Source organism: Lissotriton vulgaris, chromosome 1_1, assembly GCF_964263255.1.
Source record: "Lissotriton vulgaris chromosome 1_1, aLisVul1.2, whole genome shotgun sequence".
In the NCBI taxonomy this organism is placed as follows: Eukaryota; Metazoa; Chordata; class Amphibia; order Caudata; family Salamandridae; genus Lissotriton; species Lissotriton vulgaris.
In genome coordinates, this window is record NC_141685.1 from 693,779,151 (window position 1) to 693,798,113 (window position 18,963).

The 18,963-nt window shown below is 48.6% G+C and overlaps 1 protein-coding gene across 2 annotated transcripts in view; it reads right to left on the reverse strand.

Annotated features, from left to right (window-relative positions):
* Positions 1–10,160: 10,160 nt before the first annotated feature.
* The window catches only part of PTBP2 (polypyrimidine tract binding protein 2), a 212,911-nt gene continuing 204,108 nt past the window's right edge, over positions 10,161–18,963 (reverse strand). Inside the window, exon 14 of one of the 2 annotated variants that reach the window (XM_086954720.1) lies at positions 10,161–11,536. In XM_086954720.1, coding sequence (XP_086810846.1) covers positions 11,404–11,536 — 133 coding nt within the window. In that variant the 3' untranslated portion in view covers positions 10,161–11,403. The remainder of the gene's footprint in view (positions 11,537–18,963) is intronic. The other variant, XM_086954715.1, reaches the window with a different exon arrangement.

Consider the following 18,963-nt stretch of genomic DNA (forward strand, 5'->3'; position numbering starts at 1 on the left):
CACATTTGCGAAAGTTATAACTATTGGCATTGTAAATGACAAAGCTATTAATTTAGCTATTTTCAAAAACACAAATTAAAAAATTGCAATTTACAAGACCAATAACTCAAACTTTCCTAATGCGAGACCTATTGCATTGCAAATGCTTGTTCTTTTTGCCTTCACTATTGCTTTCATTTTGTATACAAGTGCATAGATTAGCCTCCATTGTTACCTTATTGGAAGCTGCATTGATGTGTGGAAAAATGATGTTTGTGTGGGTATATATATATATATATATATATATATATATATATATATATATATGTGTTTATATATATGTGTTTATATATATATGTGTGTTTATATATATATATATATATATATATATATATATTAGCAAGAGAACTTTGATGCTTGAAACGCGTCGCCTGTGAAAGGTCGAAAAATAAAATCTTGCCTTGCCTGAAGCCGTGGGGTTTGTCTCTTCATTACGCCGCTGTGGTGGAGGTTTTGAAGAGAATATATATATATATATATATATGTATATATATATGTATATATATATGTAAAACAAAGCTCCTCCTCAGCACGCTCTGCGCTCGCAGACACCGCTTCCACGCCAGCATATATATCAGAAAAGAAAACAGAGACCCGTTGCTGGCGCTACGGTGTTTATTTCAATATCCTGCAGCACCGCTTACTTCCAAATACCTTACGTTTCGGCCTCCATTGGCCTTGCTCACAGGTGGAAGTTCAGATAGTAATTGCCAAGTGCACTCAATTAATTGAGTGGGCTGCTCCGTGCCCATTGTTCAAGAGGCCGCCCTGAAGGGTCGGGGGCTCCAGTAACGTGAGAATTTTGTGTGAAAAAAAATTATATATATATATATATATATATATATATATATATATAGGTTTTCAAATATAATTGTTCATACTTTTTGGGGGTCCACGTGCATGGGTGGGAATATTTAGTGCTTGTGACTATTGATGAGGATCCCCAGGAAGAGAATCCAGTTCTCTTTTCATCAAAGCCTTCATTTCAACCCAGGTAACACTTTCAACATAGTGACGACACACTTTTCTCATCAAACTCTGTGTGAGAAGTTGGCCTGATATATAATGTTCACTATTCTAGTGAGCACTTTGTATCAATCCAAACAACCCTTATTGATGATTGGTTGTTTGGATTGATACAAAGTGCTCACTAGAATAGTGAACATTATATATCAGGACAACTTCTTACATTGGAGAGCAGCGGTTGGGATTTGAGCTTGCTGTTGTTTTACCACACGTATCCTAAGAATATCTTTGTGAAAGATCACATAAGTTAAGGTACATACAACTTAGCTTAGAATACTCTTGAGTTCTACTGAACCAGCTGTTGTAGTTTAACAAGGCTTAGCACACCTTGACTACAACTCTTAGCAAGGGATCAGTAGGCAAACAAATAGTGTAGGTAGGTGCATCACTTACACCACACTAGAAGCATGTCTAACCAAGGAGAGTCTTCAGAGACCCCTCTTGTGGTTGTGGACCCTCCACAGGTCCCTTCCAGATATGCTGCTCTTAGCTTCCAGGAGCTGAGACAAATCTGTACATCCAGGAAGCTAAAACAGGGTTCTAACCCTACCATTCCTTTTCTGATTGGTCTCAGAGACTTATGATGCTAGGAGGGCTGCTAACACAGATCCTTCTCATCCAGATGGGAATATGCCCCCCCTTACAGGGTCCCTTTGATAACCATGACCACCCCCTCCAGGAGGCAGATGATGCTGAGGATGAAGATGAGTTATCAGGGGAGGAGGCAGACAAAGGTCAGGTAGAAGTCCGTAGACTCACTAGGACCAACTTAAGTAGGCATGAGAATGGATTTGGGGGACCCCCAGGGCCACTCTCAGGCAGACTTAACATTGGGAATGGACGAGATAGGTCTCTATCCAGAGGCTCTAACAGATCCATTCGAACCAATGGCTCTCAGACCTCTTCTCGTAGAGAGATGTCATCCCCTAAGAGGAAGGAGCATGCAGCTAAGATGAGGGAAGCCACTCTGAGGATTGAAAGGGAAGAACTTGCCCTGGCCAAAGAGGCTTGCCTTTGCTAGAGAGCAAACGTTAAGTGGGTTAGATCTCACTGGTGGCAGCATTCTCCCAAGAGAAAAAGACAGGATTTTAGACACTAGACACCTGAGTAAGATAGTGCCCCCCCTTTAAACAAGGGGATGATATCCACAAATGGATGACTGCTTTGGAGAGGGCTTGCACTGTACAGTGTGTCCCCCAGAGTCAGTGGGCAGCTATCTTGTGGCTCTCCTTTGAAGGTAAAGGTAGAGACAAGCTCCTCACTACTAGAGCTGAGGATGCTAACAATTCCTGAAAAATACACTGATAGATGGGTTTGGCCTAACCACTGAGCAGTACAGGTTGCTGTTCAGGGATACCCAGAAAACTCAGTCTCAGGATTGGTCTGACTTTGTAGATTGTGCCACTAAGGCTTTGGAGGGCTGGTTGCTGGGCAGTAAGGTTACCGACTATACAGGATTGTACAATCTGATCATGAGGGAACAGATTTTAAACAATTGTCAGAACCAGTTGTTGCATCAGCACCTTGTTGACTCAGATCTGACCTCTCCCCAAGAATTGGGAAAGAAGGCAGACAGATGGGTCAGAACAAGGGTTAAGCAGAACCAGGGCCAGAATCAGGGTGGTCAGAAGAAAGCAGACCAGAAGGGTAAAGATACTAAAGGTGAACAAAATGACCAGAAGTCTTCAACAGGTCCCCAACAACCCAAAGAGGGTGGGGGTCAGGCTTCCCAGAAGAAGAAGAATCAAGAAGGCCAGTCTAAAAGGTGGTGCCAATACTGTAAAAGTAAAACTCACTGGTTTAGTGAGTGCACCAAGAAAGGAGGGCAAACTCCTGCCACTGCAGCCCCTAAGGCAACTGCACCCCCTAGTACAGTCAGCAGTGGTAGTGCACCTCCCAAGGGATTAGTTGGGTTAACCTTGGGTTCTGAGTGGTATGACAACTTAGTTGGCACACTCACTCAGGCTGTCCTTGTTTGTACAGGGGATGTGGACATATCCTCTGATGTCAGTCCCAATACTTTGGGCAAATACAGGCAGACACCTTTGATAAATGGCAAAATGGCTCAGGCCTATAGGGACACTTGTGCCAGTGTCACCATGGTGACACCTAACTTTGTGGACCCTGGACAGATCATGCCTGGTACAGATTTCCTGGTGACCAATGCCAGCAACGTCACTACCAGTCACAGTATGGCGATTGTTGCTTTCTCCTGGGGAGGGGTAAATGGCCAAAAGAAGGTTGTAGTTAGTGCAGACCTCCCAGTGGATTGTTTGTTGGGCAATGATTTGGAGTCATCACAATGGTCAGAAGTGGAGCAGAGGACTCACATGGAGATGTTAGGCTTGCCAGCACATGTGCTTGCTGTGACTAGGTTACAGGCCAGAAAATGCCCCACTGAACAGGTGCTGGATCCTGGAACAATGGACCAGACACCTTCCAAGAAGAAGAGCAGTAGGGTTAGGGCATTGCCTTCCCCCTTGCCCCAGGTTGAGGATCAAGTCTCAGAGGAGGCTGACCTACAGGAATTGAGGGAAACTGAGCCTAAAGAATTTGAACTTTATCAAGTTGAATTTCTGGGCTCAGGGGGGCCCTCAAGAGAAGACCTGGGGAAGGAACAGTTAGACTGCCCTTCCCATGAACCCCTCAGACAGCAGGCTGCTGCTGAGGCTGCAGGGAACGCCACAGGTACCCACAAGGTATACTGGGATGATGGACTCCTGTATACTGAGGCAAGAGACCCCAAACCTGGTGCAACCAGGAGGCTGGTTATCCCCTTGTCTCAGAGAGGTTTCCTTCTTACCTTGGCCCATGAGATTCCCTTGGCAGGACACTTAGGCCAGACAAAGACTTGGGACAGGCTTGTCTCACACTTTCACTGGCCTCACATGAATGGAGATACCAGGGAGTTTTGTCGCTCCTGTGTCACTTGCCAAGCCAGTGGTAAGTCAGGTGGCACAACAAAGGTCCCCCTTATACCAATGCCTGTGGTGGGGGTGCCCTTTAAAAGAGTGGGGGTTGACATTGTTGGTCCAATGGAACCCCAGACAGCATCAGGGCACAAGTTTATACTGGTGGTAGTGGATCATGCCACCAGGTATCCTGAAGCTATTCCACTTAGGACCACTACAGCACCTGTAGTGGCAAGAGCCCCAGTTGGAGTGTTCTCCAGAGTGGGCTTCCCTAAGGAGGTTGTCTCTGACAGAGGTGCAAACTTCATGTCAAGCTACTTAACTGCTATGTGGAAGGAATGTGGTGTCAACTACAAGTTCACTACCCCCTATCATCCACAATGCAATGGGCTTGTTGAAAGGTTCAACAGGACCCTAAAAGGGATGATTCATGGACTACCTGAAAAGCTCAGGCGCAGATGGGATGTCCTGATTCCCTGCCTTTTGTTTGCTTACAGAGAGGTCCCACAGAAGGGGGTTGGCTTCAGCCCTTCTGAACTTCTGTATGGGCATCCTGTGAGAGGACCCCTGTGTTTGGTGAAGGAAGGATGGGAGAGACCTCTCAAAAAGCCTGCAACCAGCATAGTGGACTATGTACTAGGTCTCCGCTCCAGGATGGCTGAGTATATGGAAAAGGCATCTGAAAACCTTAAGGCCAGCCAAGAACTCCAAAAGGCTTGGCATGACCAAAAGGCTGTCCTGACTGAGTATCAGCCTGGACAGAAGGTGTGGGTGTTGGAGCCAGTGGCCCCAGCAGCACTCAAAGACAAATGGTCTGGGCCCCACACAATCCTTGAGCAAAAGGGAGAGGTCACCTACCTGGTGGACCTTGGAACTCCCAGGAGCCCCCACAGGGTGCTCCATGTAAACAGGCTCAAAGCATATGTCGACAGGAAGGACATGAGCTTGCTCATGGCCATAGATGAGGGACAGGAGGAAGAGAGTGACCCTCTCCCAGACCTGCTCACTCAGAATCCTGATGATGGATCAGTAGATGGTGTTGTCTTTTGTGGCAGCCTCTCTGAACATCAACAGAAGGATTGCAAACAAGTTCTTCAATCCTTCAGGCAAATGTTCTCTCTAACACCCAGTCAAACCAATTGGTGTACCCATGAGGTTGACACTGGTGACAGCTTGCCAGTTAAGAGTAAAATCTACAGGCAGCCTGATCATGTTAGAGACTGCATCAAAACAGAAGTGCAGAAAATGTTGGAGTTGGGAGTCATTGAACCCTCAGACAGCCCTTGGGCTAGTCCAGTAGTTCTAGTGCCAAAGCCTCACACCCAGGGTGGTAAGAAAGAGATGAGGTTTTGCGTAGACTACAGAGGTCTCAATGCAGTCACTAAGACTGATGCCCACCCAATACCAAGGGCAGATGAACTTATAGATAGATTGGCTTCAGCCAACTACTTAAGTACATTTGACCTGACAGCTGGGTATTGGCAAATCAGGTTAGCTGAGGATACCAAGACAGCATTTTCAACCCCTGGTGGACATTATCAATTTGTGGTAATGCCCTTTGGTCTGAAAAATGCACCTGCCACCTTCCAAAGGCTGGTGAATCATGTTCTCACTGGGCTGGATGACTTCTGTGCAGCATATCTTGATGATATAACTGTCTTTAGCTCCACCTGGGAGGATCACCTGGTCCACCTGAGGAAAGTGTTAGAGGCACTGCAAGCAGCAGGTCTCACTATCAAGGCCACAAAGTGCCAGATAGGGCAGACACAGGTTGTATACTTGGGCCACCTTGTAGGTGGAGGCAAAGTTCAGCCACTGGAGAGCAAGATACAGTCAATCAGGGACTGGGCTCCTCCAACCACCCAGACTCAGGTTCGAGCTTTCTTGGGCCTGACTGGTTATTACAGAAAGTTTGTCAGGAATTGTGGATCAATTGTGACTCCACTTAATGAACTGACAAGTAAAAAGATGCCAAAGAAAGTTCAGTGGACAGCAGGCTGTCAAAAAGCATTTGATTACCTAAAGCAGGCCATGTGCACAGCACCTATCCTCAAGGGTCCAGACTACTCCAAACCATTCATTGTCCAAACAGATGCTTCTGAGTTGGGTGTGGGAGCTGTTCTATCTCAACTGAATTTTGATGGTCAAGACCAGCCCATTGCTTTTATAAGCAGAAGGCTGACCCCCAGAGAGAATAATTGGTCAGCTATTGAGAGGGAGGCCTTTGCTGTGGTTTGGGCCCTGAAGAAACTGAGGCCATACTTGTTTGGCACTCATTTCAAAATTCAGACCGACCATAAGCCCCTCTTATGGCTAAATCAGATGAAGGGTGAAAACCCCAAACTGCTTAGGTGGTCCATTTCCCTACAGGGGATGGATTTTACAGTGGAGCATAGACCTGGCACTGATCATGGCAATGCAGATGGGCTCTCCAGATATTTCCACTTAGAGCAAGAAGACTCACCTGGTGAAGGTTAGTTTATTGTCCCAAAGTTTGGGGGAGGGGGGGTCATGTAGGAGAGTAGGGTCTGCAATCCTATGATCACCCAGATTTTTTGCTTTTGTTTCACTGGTTTACGACTTTCTCTGGCTGTGGGCCTGCTAATCAGACCCACAGCCTTGCTGTTCTCTCACTAAATTCACACGTGTACCTTAGGTGCATTATCCAATTGGTACTGGGCCACCTTATCAGACCCTGTAGCTCAGGGCATAGGTGTACCCAGGGCCTACCAGGGGCTGAAGCATGTATTATGCCACCCCTGGATGGCCACCTAAATCTGACACAACTGGCTGCACGACAGCTGGGGCAAGGTGGTGTAATCACCCTTTGCTTTAGATATAGTATACCTATATCTAACCCTAAAAATGGACACACAGATTCCTATCAGTCACTCCTATGGCAGGCCTTGACAATCCTGAAGGCAGAGTGCTTGGAATCGTGCAAGATGGTGCTCTGGCATGAGCTGAGCCCGTTTGCAGCTTGCGGAACCAAGTCCTAATAGCTGTTCCATGATAACGCATACCATATACTCTTAAGTGCATTGTAATCCTCGCGGTTATATGCTATCTCTGGTATTGCTTTATCAAAACATGTCGAGTAAGGTGTCATACAAATTGGAATACTAACCCCTCGCCAATTCTGGCGACGGGGTTAGCATTCCACCCTTCTAGAGGGACACGACATGTATGTAACTGTGAACCCCGGTTAAAGTTAACTCAAGACTCAGCATCACCAAATGGATGCTGCCACCACAGACACGAGTCTGACCCCCTGCAGCTGGGAGTCCTTCCAGCGAGGGGAGCTTGGACAAAGGGTTTCCTGTCAGGGGCGGTGCTAGCACCATCCCAGACAGGGTTTTGTGTATCCTGGGTAGGCAGGGCTATACAGGAAGGTGACTGCAAGTGGCACCCCGGTGCTCACTACGCATCTGCCGGCTAGAACCAGTTCCAGGGGCACACCAGCCCCTGGCCTGGGGAAAGTCCGGCATGGGAGAGGGGTGTAACCACCACCCTTCCTGGTCCCACCCCTAGGGCAGGACCTAGTCACGTACCCACCCCTTTCTTTAGGATAAAGGCAGGAGCGGGGACCCTTCCAAATTAGATCATCTTTGAATCAAGAAACTACTTTCTACGAAAGGAACTCTCAACTTCTTAAGATTTCTCCCTTGTGACTAAGGAGTAGTCACCCTGCATCCGCAGGCACCATCTAAGAACTCTGCGGTTTGCTGCACGTCCTTCCTCCGGAATCCGACCGACCAGCACGACGCGACCCGGCTTCCCTGGCACCTCTATGACCTCTACCTACCTCTACAGCTAAGCTGAGAACCGTAGGTGCGACGAGACCTCGAGGGACCGGCCATCATCAGAACTGCACGACTTCTATCCAGCACGACCGCCGAGGGATCCTCTGGTGAGTGCTTTGGGGTCCGAGAAGCCCCGACCCTGAGCAGCTCCAGCACCGAAGTCCAGCCCCCCAGCATCCACGAGATCTGCGTGGGGCCCTTCTGCTTTTTGCTGCTCACCGCGTTGTCTGGCTACTAGCCCGCTGGCTTGTGGCCTTCCCGACGACGTCCGACGACATCACCACTGCTAGTCTGGTTGCTCCAGACTGGCTCTTTCTCCCTTCCAAAAGAGGAGCACCCCGGACCCTCCTGGTCCACTCCAGACGCCATTTTAGGTCCATCGCGTGGGCTTGAATTTGCCAAGACTTGTTGCCCCAATCCTGGGTCCAGCGACGTCGACAGCATCAACCATCGTGGGACTGCTCGCACCTCCATCCTGGTAGCCGACAGCGCCTCCTAGTCCGTGAGACTGCAGAGCCCAGCGTCGCCCACTCACCTGGTCGAGGTGACTTCGCCCGGTGCCATCCTGGTGCCCACACAATCACTGGCTAGTGATTAAGAACTTGGTCCCCTCTGCTTTCAGGTGTCATCCATCTTTGATCCAGGCTTGGATCCATCGAACAATCTTCACTGGTTGCCTGCCAGAAACTTCTTTCTTCAGGCTCCATAGACAGCAACGAGGATTCCCGACGTCTTTTCAGACCTATACAGCCGCAGCCCCTGGGCTAGGTAACTTCAGCATTTCGGTGCCCCAGCATAGCCTCACTATCCAAGGGTCTAGATCCTTTTTCGTTTTCAGCCTAACTAGTCGGATTCGTCCGATATCCTTAACCTTGCTTTTACTAGCCTCCATAGACTTTGTCCCGCATCCCGCGTGAGAGTGCACACTCTGCACCCGAGTCCCCTAGGCCTATTACTAGTAATCTGAAGGTTCAGTAACGTAGTCCTAGCGATTCCAAAGCCTATTAGTCCAGTACTTACCTGCTAGTAATTTCGCATTCCACTTTCATAGTATATGGTTTTTCGTGCCCTTCGGGCATTTGTGTAAATTGTGCAACTTAAAGTATTTTCGTAAGAGTTTTGTTGTGTGCTTAGTACCCTGTCCTCATAAAGAGTACAGGGCTGTTGTGATCTAAATAAATACACTGTTTATATTCATAACACTTGTGTGGTGTCCTTTCACTTGGTGTTCAAGGGGTATATGTGATGGTATAACAGCTGGCTTAACACACCCTCTAGAGTTTAGCCCGAAGACTGCTCGTATCCATGCTACTAGGATAGCTGGTCTATAAGGTTGACTTACAACCAATCATCAATGAGGGTTGTTTGGATTGATACAAAGTGCTCACTAGAATAGTGAACATTATATATCAGGCCAACTTCTCACACTCTGGGCCACTTATTCTTTAGATCAGTGCCAACCCTTGAGCGCCAATGGATTTGGTGTTGAGTCACTCAAGTCAGCGTGTTCCGGCTCAGAAATGGTGCAGCCTGGAGTGCTACTTTGTTTTTTCAGCATGATGTCCATCGCTGCTCTTTTCTGCATAACCTTGGGCCAAACTTTCCTTCTTCTGCCTTCTGTGCTGATCCTTTGGCACCGAAAGATTGCACACTCTGTGGCTGCCTTTTTGGAAAATCCTTAATGACATTTGGGATAAAATCTAAATGGTGTATTGCTCCATAGAATCCTCACATTCTCCAGCCAATGGGATCTTGGATGAAAACCCCTGAACTTTCTTTTGTTGCTTTTAAAGTTGAGGATCAAGTAAGTTTATTTAGCTATTCTCGGTTTTCCGTGGACGTCTTGCTGACACTCAATTTTATTGGTTCCTCAATGGAGCTCCTGATCGTATTTTCAGGCGCAATAGCGGAAAAAAGAACGTGAAAAGGACTACGTTAAGCACAGGATTCAGGGGCATATGCATGGCATAACTGGAGGATGGACAAGACATCAAACAGAGGTCGACATGGACAACTCCAACACACAAGTAGGAAAGAAAAAAGAAAAAGAGAAAAGGAATGTTTCGGACACATCTCGCAAGATGGAATAACACAGCGAGTCCAGAAAATATTCACACTGCAAAACATGCATTAGAGATAAAATACGCATATGTAACATGAAACTAAACCATGGGAGGGGGGACATTCAAGAGAATTAATTTCCACCTGAGAAAGAAAAAATTGATTATAAAGAACAGTGGAGTAGAAAAGTAGAAGAAAGAATAGGAGGCAGAGAAAGACAGAAAAGGTGAATATAGAGCTACAGAAGTGTTTATTGAGCATGCTACAGAGGTAAGCAGAGTACACACGATGAAAGTAAACCACCATCAAACCTCCCAACTTTGTTAGAAAATTAATTTTTAATTGTGCCGCTTTCAAACTATACTGAATTTTACATTTCTGAAAGATGTAAAAATTTAACTAATAAAAAATATACATGACCATTTCCGACATAGATAACAATCTATGCGCTTGAAACGAAGTGCATCAATTTCAACAAAGAATTGGTCATTTTAACAGAATCAAATTACAAGTTTCAGCTGAAAGGTGAAACTGTTCAGACTAATTTGACCTGCGGATTCTGCGCCATTTTTATTGTACAGTCAAATCTGTTTCTACATACAAAATATTTTGAATTTATTAAAACTGAATATTACAATGCAAGGTAAATTAAGACTAAAGGCACATAAACTTTGGTCCCACCAAGTCTAGTTTCAAAAACTTCCACAAAAGAATTCTTCCTGCAAATCTTGCAGTACACTTAGTCGTTGATGCATGCACAGGTTCCTGAACAAGCTTGACCAGTCTGCACATGCTCAGAAATCCACAACCATATTTCCAATAGTAATTACAAACTAAAGATGGCAATATATATATTTGAATGCACATGTCATGTCAACTTCAAAAACATCTACAAAAAATATTCAGCCACAAACAAGACATTACTGTGTGCGAACACTTATGATACGTTCTCAAGAGTGTACAAAAAGGTTAAGATTCTACAATGCTTTCCACATACTGTAGGGCTGAAACTTATATAAATCATGTGTATCGTTCTTTAAAGAGAACACTTTGCACTTTGTTAATGTTAACAAGCGTCTGCATTCATAACTGAACGCATACAAGAATCATGAAATACAAAAAGCCTGTGGTTTTCAAAACAAAATATTATGCTATACATGCACTTGGAAGGTAACACACTGATCAGGAAAAATCAAAGCTTAACCTTTCCACACACCCCTGCTTGAAACTAAATTTGAATGTGCCCCAGACACCCTCTTTTTATTTAGTGAATGCTAATACGTAAGCAACACCATTTTCCATTTTAAGGCACACATTAACTTAGTAAAAAGAAAAACATGATGGAACTGAACCAATTTTTAACAAAAGCTAATAGTTTTCCAAAAAAACAAATGGAAACCAGCAGCTTTAGCTGCTGCCACCTCCTAGTGAATTTTATTATATTCATTGCATTAACAAAGGAATGATAACAGCATGAAAATAAAATCCAACTGTGGTCCCTCCTTTCCTGAACAGTCAATAGGTGATAAAACACTTAACAAAGTGATACAGGTCACACAAATTTAAATAGTTGACTTGGAGAAAGAAACTCTCAGATGGTGGTTATCTCCAAGGTTGTAATTATGCAGATCAATCAAGGCCTGAATCGCTTCTTCTGCTGTGGACATCTGAAGTAGAGCCATCTTGTGATCTCTTCTGAAACAAATGAAACAATTAAAAACTGTCCAAGCATTTAAAGTAAACAGAGAAATTTGTAACGTTTACTCCTTGGGGTATTTTAGTAACACTAGAAGAAAGAAATCAAAATCTCCATGAATGTGACCCTCCCAAGGACAAGACTAAAAATGAATTAAAACATTTCTTTTCAAAAATCAAAGTACCTTTACTGATGTTGGTTTTAAGGGTACTGCATTTCGTTGGTACCAGTATCTTCATGCCCAGTCCATAGCCACAAGGATGACTTGGGCCCAGTCTCGCCTGATCTTCTTCAGCACTCTGGGCAGAAGTGGTATAGGCGGAAAGGCGTACAACAGACCGCAACTCCACTCGCAGCGAAAAGCGTCTCCGAGCGAGTGCCGCCTTGGAAATTCCAACGCGCAGAACTGATGACATTGCGAGTTATCTTCGGTGGTGAATAGATGTAACCAAGTCTCTGCCCACTGCTGAGAGGCCTTGCGCCACGTCAGAGTTCAGACACCATTCGTGATCCATCATGCACCGGCGGCTGAGTTCGTCCACCCTGGCGTTCAGAGAACCTGCCAGGTGTTGAACCACCAGGGTCACACCCTGATGTTCCAGCCACTGCCAAAGGAGCTGAGCCTCCTGGCAGAGGGTCCACGACCCCACCCCGCCCTGTTTGTTGCAGTACCACATGGTGGTGGTGTTGTCCGTTAACACCTGCACTACACTCCCCCGGACGAATCGCCCGCAGCTCCTAAAGGTTATTATGGAGCCAGGACTCCGCCGGAGACCAGAGGCCTCGGATCTCCGCCTCTCCCATGTGGCCTCCCCAGCCCTGGAGGGACGCGTGCTCCGGTTGGGGAAGGGAGAGGGATCTGCTGCTGACCCAATCGCGGTCCGTGAGCCACCACTGCAGCTGTCTCGCAGGCCCCTCAGAGATCAGGACATGGTCGGACTGGTTGCCCTGATGCTGGGCCCACTGAAACTTCAGGTCCCACTGCAGAGCCCGCATCCATCAACGGGCGTGATGCAACAGAAGGATGCTGGAATCCATCAGCCCCAGAAGCCACAGCGTCAACCTGACAGACTCGGGATAAGGGCTGAAAGATTGGAATCAGAGCCTGTATATCCCAAACCCGCTGTTCGGGTGGGTAAGCCCGAAACCGAGTCGAGAACCGCTTCGATGAAAAGGAGATTCTGACAGGGGCACAGGTGTGACTTCAGCACATTGATGGAGAACCCCAGCTGGTGCAAGAGGTCTGCCGTCGTCTGGAGGTGGCTGACTACTGTCTGGGGCGAGCCCGCCTTCAACAACCACTCGCCGAGGTAGGAGAAGACTGAAACCCCTAACCTGCGCAGATGAGCTGCGACCACCGCCATCACTTTCGTGAACACCCGTGGGGCGCTGGTAAGGCCTAAGGGGAGCACGGTAAACTGAAAGTGCTCGTGGCCTACCGTGAACCGCAGGTAGCGCCGGTGGGCCAGCAGGACAGGGATGTGAAAATAATCTTCTTGCAAGTCCAACGCTACCATCTAGTCTCCTGGGTCCAGGGCAGCTAAGACCTGAGCCAGAGTCAGCATTTTGAACTTCTCCTTCCGGAGGAAGCCGTTGACGTTCCATAGGTCCAAGATAGGGCGTAGGCCCCCTTTGCCCTTCTTGGGTACCAGAAAGTAGTGGGAACAACAACCACGTCCTACTTCTGGCCCAGGAACGCGCTCGATGGCCAAGAGGGCCGAAACTTCCTCCTGCAGAAGCCGCAAATGATCCCCCGATACGCAGTGGTGTTGCGGTGGTATGGCTTGAGGAGTCGTCTCGAAGGGGAGGGAGTAGCCCCTTCGGACGATTTGCAGCACCCAGCAATCCGATGTGAGTGCGATGGCGAACCCTGCCCCCCACTGGCGTCACATGGGCCGAAAAGCACGGACTAGGAGGGTTTTGAGGCGGTTGGTGCGGGGGAGAGTGTGGACTGGCCTCGCCATTGTCCCCGACCGCCTCCACGGCGATTTCCACGGCCGCCACCGCGGCGATTTCCACGGCCGCCACCACGTTGGATGTTAGTCTGCGGTGCGTGGCTGGCAGCACGTGTGGGGGGGCCCCTTCCTTGGCCACGAAAGGAGCGAAAGGCACCAGTTTGATGGCACGGGGACGAGAGGCCCAAGGACTTGGCGTTAGGGCTGGAGTCCTTTTGTAAGAATTGGCTTTTGTAGTTTGGTTTGCCCTGTTCCCATCATGCACTGGGACAGGAACAGACTAATTTGCATACAGCCAGGTTCTGAAACTGGGATGGTGCAGTGAGCTAAAAAACGGTGTTGGATCTAGCCCTGATCTCTTGACTGGGTGAGAGCTTTCTGCTTAATTCAGAGACTCTGTCCCTCACCACCCCTTGTTGTAAATATATACTTAAAGCGCCCAAGCGCATGGTCTGCCTTGTCGCCAAAAAGGCGACGGTCATCAAACGGCATGTCCATTAGTGTATTCTGGACATCGGCCGAAAAGTTGGCGGACCTCAACCAGGTGTGGCGACGAATCGCCACAGTCGTTGACATCATTCTGCCTAGTGAGTCGGTAGTATCCAGCCCACACTGGATAGAATATTTTGCTGCATCCCGGCCTTCCACAAGGGGTTGGCAGAGTTTGGCCCGTACCTCCAACGGACACTCTGGCAGCAATTCCGCGACCGTGTCCCACAGAGAGTGGCTGTAGCGGCCCAAGAGGCATGCGGTGTTGGAAGACCGCAGTCCCAGACTAAGGGATGAGAATACCTTTTTGCCGTACTGCTCATACCTCTTGGATTCCCTGTCCGGCGGAGCAGACGGGAAAGTGGTCTGGGAATTCGAAGCCTGGATGACTAGACTCTCGGGGGTGGGGTGGGTGGACAAGAAACATGGGTCGCCCGGGGCCTGGCGGTGGCGTCTGGCAACGTTCCCATCTACGGGCGAACCCGCAGCAGGCCTGGACCAAGTGCCCAAAAGAACGTTGGTCAAGGCCTCATTAAACGGCAGCAGAGGCTTGGCCGAGCTTGACTGATGTTTAAGGACCTCAGTGAGGTTAGTCCTCACGGCCGCGACGGGGAGCTACAGGCTCAAGCCTTGGCCGCCCTCATCAACACCACACTGTAGGTTGCCCCCTCCTCCGTAGCCACGGTAGGAGGCGAGACAAAGCCAGTGTCTGGTGAGGTGTTCAGACCACTGGCATCCCCAAGTCCACCTGTCCAGTCCTCTTGAGACTGACACTCTGGTCAGAGGGTCCTCAGACCCCTCCCAATACTCCTTATCACCCATCCCCTGATAATCAGGGTTGTCAAACGATTGGGCCGGTTCATAGAAGGTTAACTACCCAAGCGGCGTCGAAAGCGGCGCCGTTCCAACGCCGGAACCGGAGCGATGGAGGCATCGGGGACGGCGCCGCCCAAGGACGGCGCCGGAGGTGACACCTGAGGGACCCGCGCTGGTGAGGTTGTTAGGTCAACAGGCGACGACCCGGATCCAGTGGGGCCCTGCGGCGCCGGGGCCAAAGCCCCCGACCCGCTAGGGGCCCCAGATGGGTCCGCTGGGCTCGAAGGCGCCGCGGAGACCATCGGGGAAGAGGGACCTCATGGCCATGAGGAAACGCTTGATCTCCCCCGGCGTCGCGTTCTGCCCAGGGACCGGAGGGTGTCGAGCAGGCCGCGACGCCCGTGACTCCGACGGACCTGTGTGGGGGGTGTCACCCGAACCCCCGGCAGTGTCGCGCGAGCGTCGCGGGGAGACAGAAGAGCGATGACGTCTCTTCGACTTCTTGTGCTTACCTGACGATGACTTCGACCCGGAGGTGTCGACTCTCGGAGCTGTGATGGCTCCTACCCCGTGACCTGTCGCTCTACCTCTGGTGGGACCGGGACCTCTCGCGGCGCGGGGCCGCCTGCCAGAGTTAAAGTACTGTTTTTTCCAGATCTGCGCTTGCTGGCGCGGAAAAAAGAACTGACGTCAGCACGCGGAGGCGGCGTCTAAGTACTCAAGACAACGTCATCACGGCGCCCACGACGCCTACCGACGCGCAAGGGTACTGCTACGCAAAAATTTCCTGATCCAGTCTGACGCCTGGGGATATTTTAAGGTAAGGAATCTATCACTAACTTGTCTCTTTCAGATCCTGTTCCCTGATTTTGCAATGGAACTAACTATTGCGTCTTTTTGCAGCAATGAGTCTACCTCTTGTTGGAGCAGTGTTAGATGTTCCGTGGGCATTGGACGCTGTCTGGGTGGTATATGTGGAGGAGTAGCTGTAAGCTCTAGGCAGTTCCCATACTGGATAATTTGTCTTACCCACTTGTCTGTTGTAATGGAATTCCAGACTGGTAGGAACTGTGTTAATCTCCCCCTTACAGGAGTAGAATGCTGTTGGGGGAGCTGAAGGAAGTCACTGTTTAGTGGTGAAGGAGGTTTGATTGTTATTACCTAGACCTCCTTTCTTGTTGGTGCATCTGTAGCCTCCTCTAAAGTATCCTCTATTGGAGGATTTTTGTATTTGTCTTAAAGGAAGCTGAATTGTCTGCTCCAGCTTAGCCTCCTCTGTAGATGGAGGAACGAAAGGAGCCTCATGCTTGGGTGGACTGCAGAGCTCCCATCGACTTTGGTGTGTCCGTGTCTTTCTTCTTTTCTTCAAGTGCTGTGTCTACCTCTGAACCAAACAATTGTTGTTGGTTGAATGGTTGATTTAAGATAGTAGTTTGCACTTCTTGCTTAAATCCTTAAATGAAATGCGTAGCCACATGTGACGTCTAAGGAGGACACTGGTGTTTATTGCTCTGGATGCAGTGCCTGCTACATCAAGAGCGCATTTAATGGAGGCATTTGAAATAAGCTTACCCTCTTGTATGAGGTCATTTGCTTGTGCCTTTTATTGGTCAGGTAGATGTTGTAAGAACTTCTTTAACTGATCATAGTGAGCCCTGTCGTATCTTGCGAGGAGGGTCTGTGTGTTAGCGATGCGCCATCTATTGCTAGCTTGGGCAGCTATTCTTTTCCCTGAAGCGTCTATGATCTTTGATTACGTATCAGGAGGTGGTGCTTCGCCTGATGTTTGGGAATTTGCTTTTTTACTAGCGTCCTTTAATGTAGGCAGGGTCCCCAGGAGCTGGTCTGTACTTTTTCGCTATCCTTGGGTTTATGATTCTAGCTCGTACAGGATCTTTAAACACTGCTGGTGCATGCTTAATGATTCCTTTAATCATTGGCAATATTTGTACAGATTTATGGGAGTGTTCAAAAGTGTCTAATAAAAAAATCTTCCTCTGCCTCATCTGAATGCATGGAGACATTGTGATAGATGGCAGCCCTGTGAAGTGTCCAAACTCAATATAGTCTTCTGGAGGAGAAGGTTTAGATGGATATGTATGTGGGTCAGGAATATCTGGTACATCCTGTGGGTTTGGAAACTCCCAGTCTGGTGAACCTGTTGGGTAGGGAAAAGGGTCATCTGCGTCTCTCCCTTCACCCATGCTATACGCATCATCATCATCAACATCCTGAGGAGGTGTATGTGGTGGAGAATGAGGAGGAGAATTTTGAGGTGAAATGGTTAAAGGAAGAGAAGGAGCAGGAGATACAGGAGAAGATGGGTGCATAGGAGATGTGGCAGAATCCTTGACAGGCACTGGAGGTGTAGGTGATGTATCTGATTTCCTCTTTTTGTGTGGTGTAGTGGAAACATGTCCTGTTTCTGGATCAATGTAGATCTTTTTTTTATAGGATCTGGTTGGAAAAGCTCTTCTTGAGGCACAGCCTTCGACGCCATTCTTTTCTGTTCCGAAATGGTTTGTTGCTTGTCTTTAGCCTTAGGAGACGATGTAGAGTCCTTTGGCGTAGATTTCGGCACTGCAGATATTTGTCTTTGGAGCCGAAACCTGTTTCGTGGACTTGGAAGCATCGGAAGCAGGCTTTGTCTGTTTCGGCATCGAGGGTATCGTTTTTTGAGTGGAAGCTATTTTCGGGGCATAGGAAATATGCTTCGTTGTTTTCGGAGCCGCTTTGTCTCTCGACGGTTTTGGAGTGTCTTTCAGAACCGGGACCTTTTTGTTTCGGTGCCGAGGAACAGGTGGTATTGGCACATGCGGTCTGCTCGGTATGGAGCTACCGGAAGGCTTCATTATTTTCTTCAGAGCCAGGCTCGATGGCAGGGCTTTCAAAGTGTTTTTTCGGTCTCGACTGGGCCCGTTGACCTTTGCCTTCGATTATGGTGTTTGGGCTGGGGTAGGGGCAGTGGTACTCAAGCATTGACCCGAAGGTATGGAGTCATTGGAGTCATCTGCCTCGGATAGGATCTGGAGATCGGAATCTTCTTCTGGGACTCATGGACCCATGTCTAAGATATACACCGGTTCCAGAGCTGATCTCTGCATATTGCGTCACCGGGCCCTCCGATTTCTAATGGTCTTTCGATGGAAAGGATGCACAAGCTGTGCAGCTGAATTAGTCATGTTCTGGCGATAAGCACAGGTTACATACCTCGTGATGGTCACTGGGTGGAAATTTTGCTCCACACTTGGGGCATCTTTTGAATGCCGTCCTTTCCATGCGATGTAGGCCTCACGGCGTGGGTAGGCCCAACGGCCCACATAGACGATCAGAATCGGGCTGAGGTTGAGTCAATGTTTATAGATATTGAAAGTTGTTTTGTGAAGTTACAAAAATGTTTTCGCGTCGAAGTACTTGAAATGTAAATTTCGAAACGGAGCGGAAAAGTTTCATCCGAATTCAGTGGCGGAAAAAAACAATCTAAGGATGGAGTCAATGCCCATGCGCACTATCGTCCAAGGGAGGAGTCACCTATCTCGTGACTACAAAGACTTTTTCCAAGATGACAACATGCAATCATCCGAGCCCAACACCAAGTGGCGATCTAATGCACAGTGTGAGATCTGCAGCTCATATGCCCAGAACAGTGGGTTGTCTGGGCCAGGCGGTGGGATCGGGCAATCATCCTGTCCACAGGAGCCCCTGTGCTGGGCTTGGGCCAGGTGTCCAGAAGGACGTCGGTGAGGGCTTCATTAAAAGGCAGCAGGGGCTCTGAAGGGGCAGCTGCCAGTTGAAGTACCTCTGTCAGGTTAGTCCTGACTGCCACCGTAGGATGCTCCACACCAGAGGCCTCAACCGCCCTTCGCAACACCACTATGTACAAAGCTTCCTCCTCCATAGCCATGGGGGGGGGGGGCGGGGGGGGGCGGGGGGGGGGGGAGAGAGGGGTATGGGGATTGAGGTTGTTTTCTGGAAGCATGCCAAGGTCTGGATCTAGGCCTGGATTCTCTGGGACCCTCCGGAGAAGCAGACATTGAAGGCCTAGGACCCTCGCAGAGTCCGAGGGCCCGAAGTCAGACGGTCGGAGTCAAGCTGCCCAAAGATGCTATGAAGCGCTTTGTAAAAAGCTCATAGCTGGCCATGGATGCCCTGCTTCGTGTTCCGAA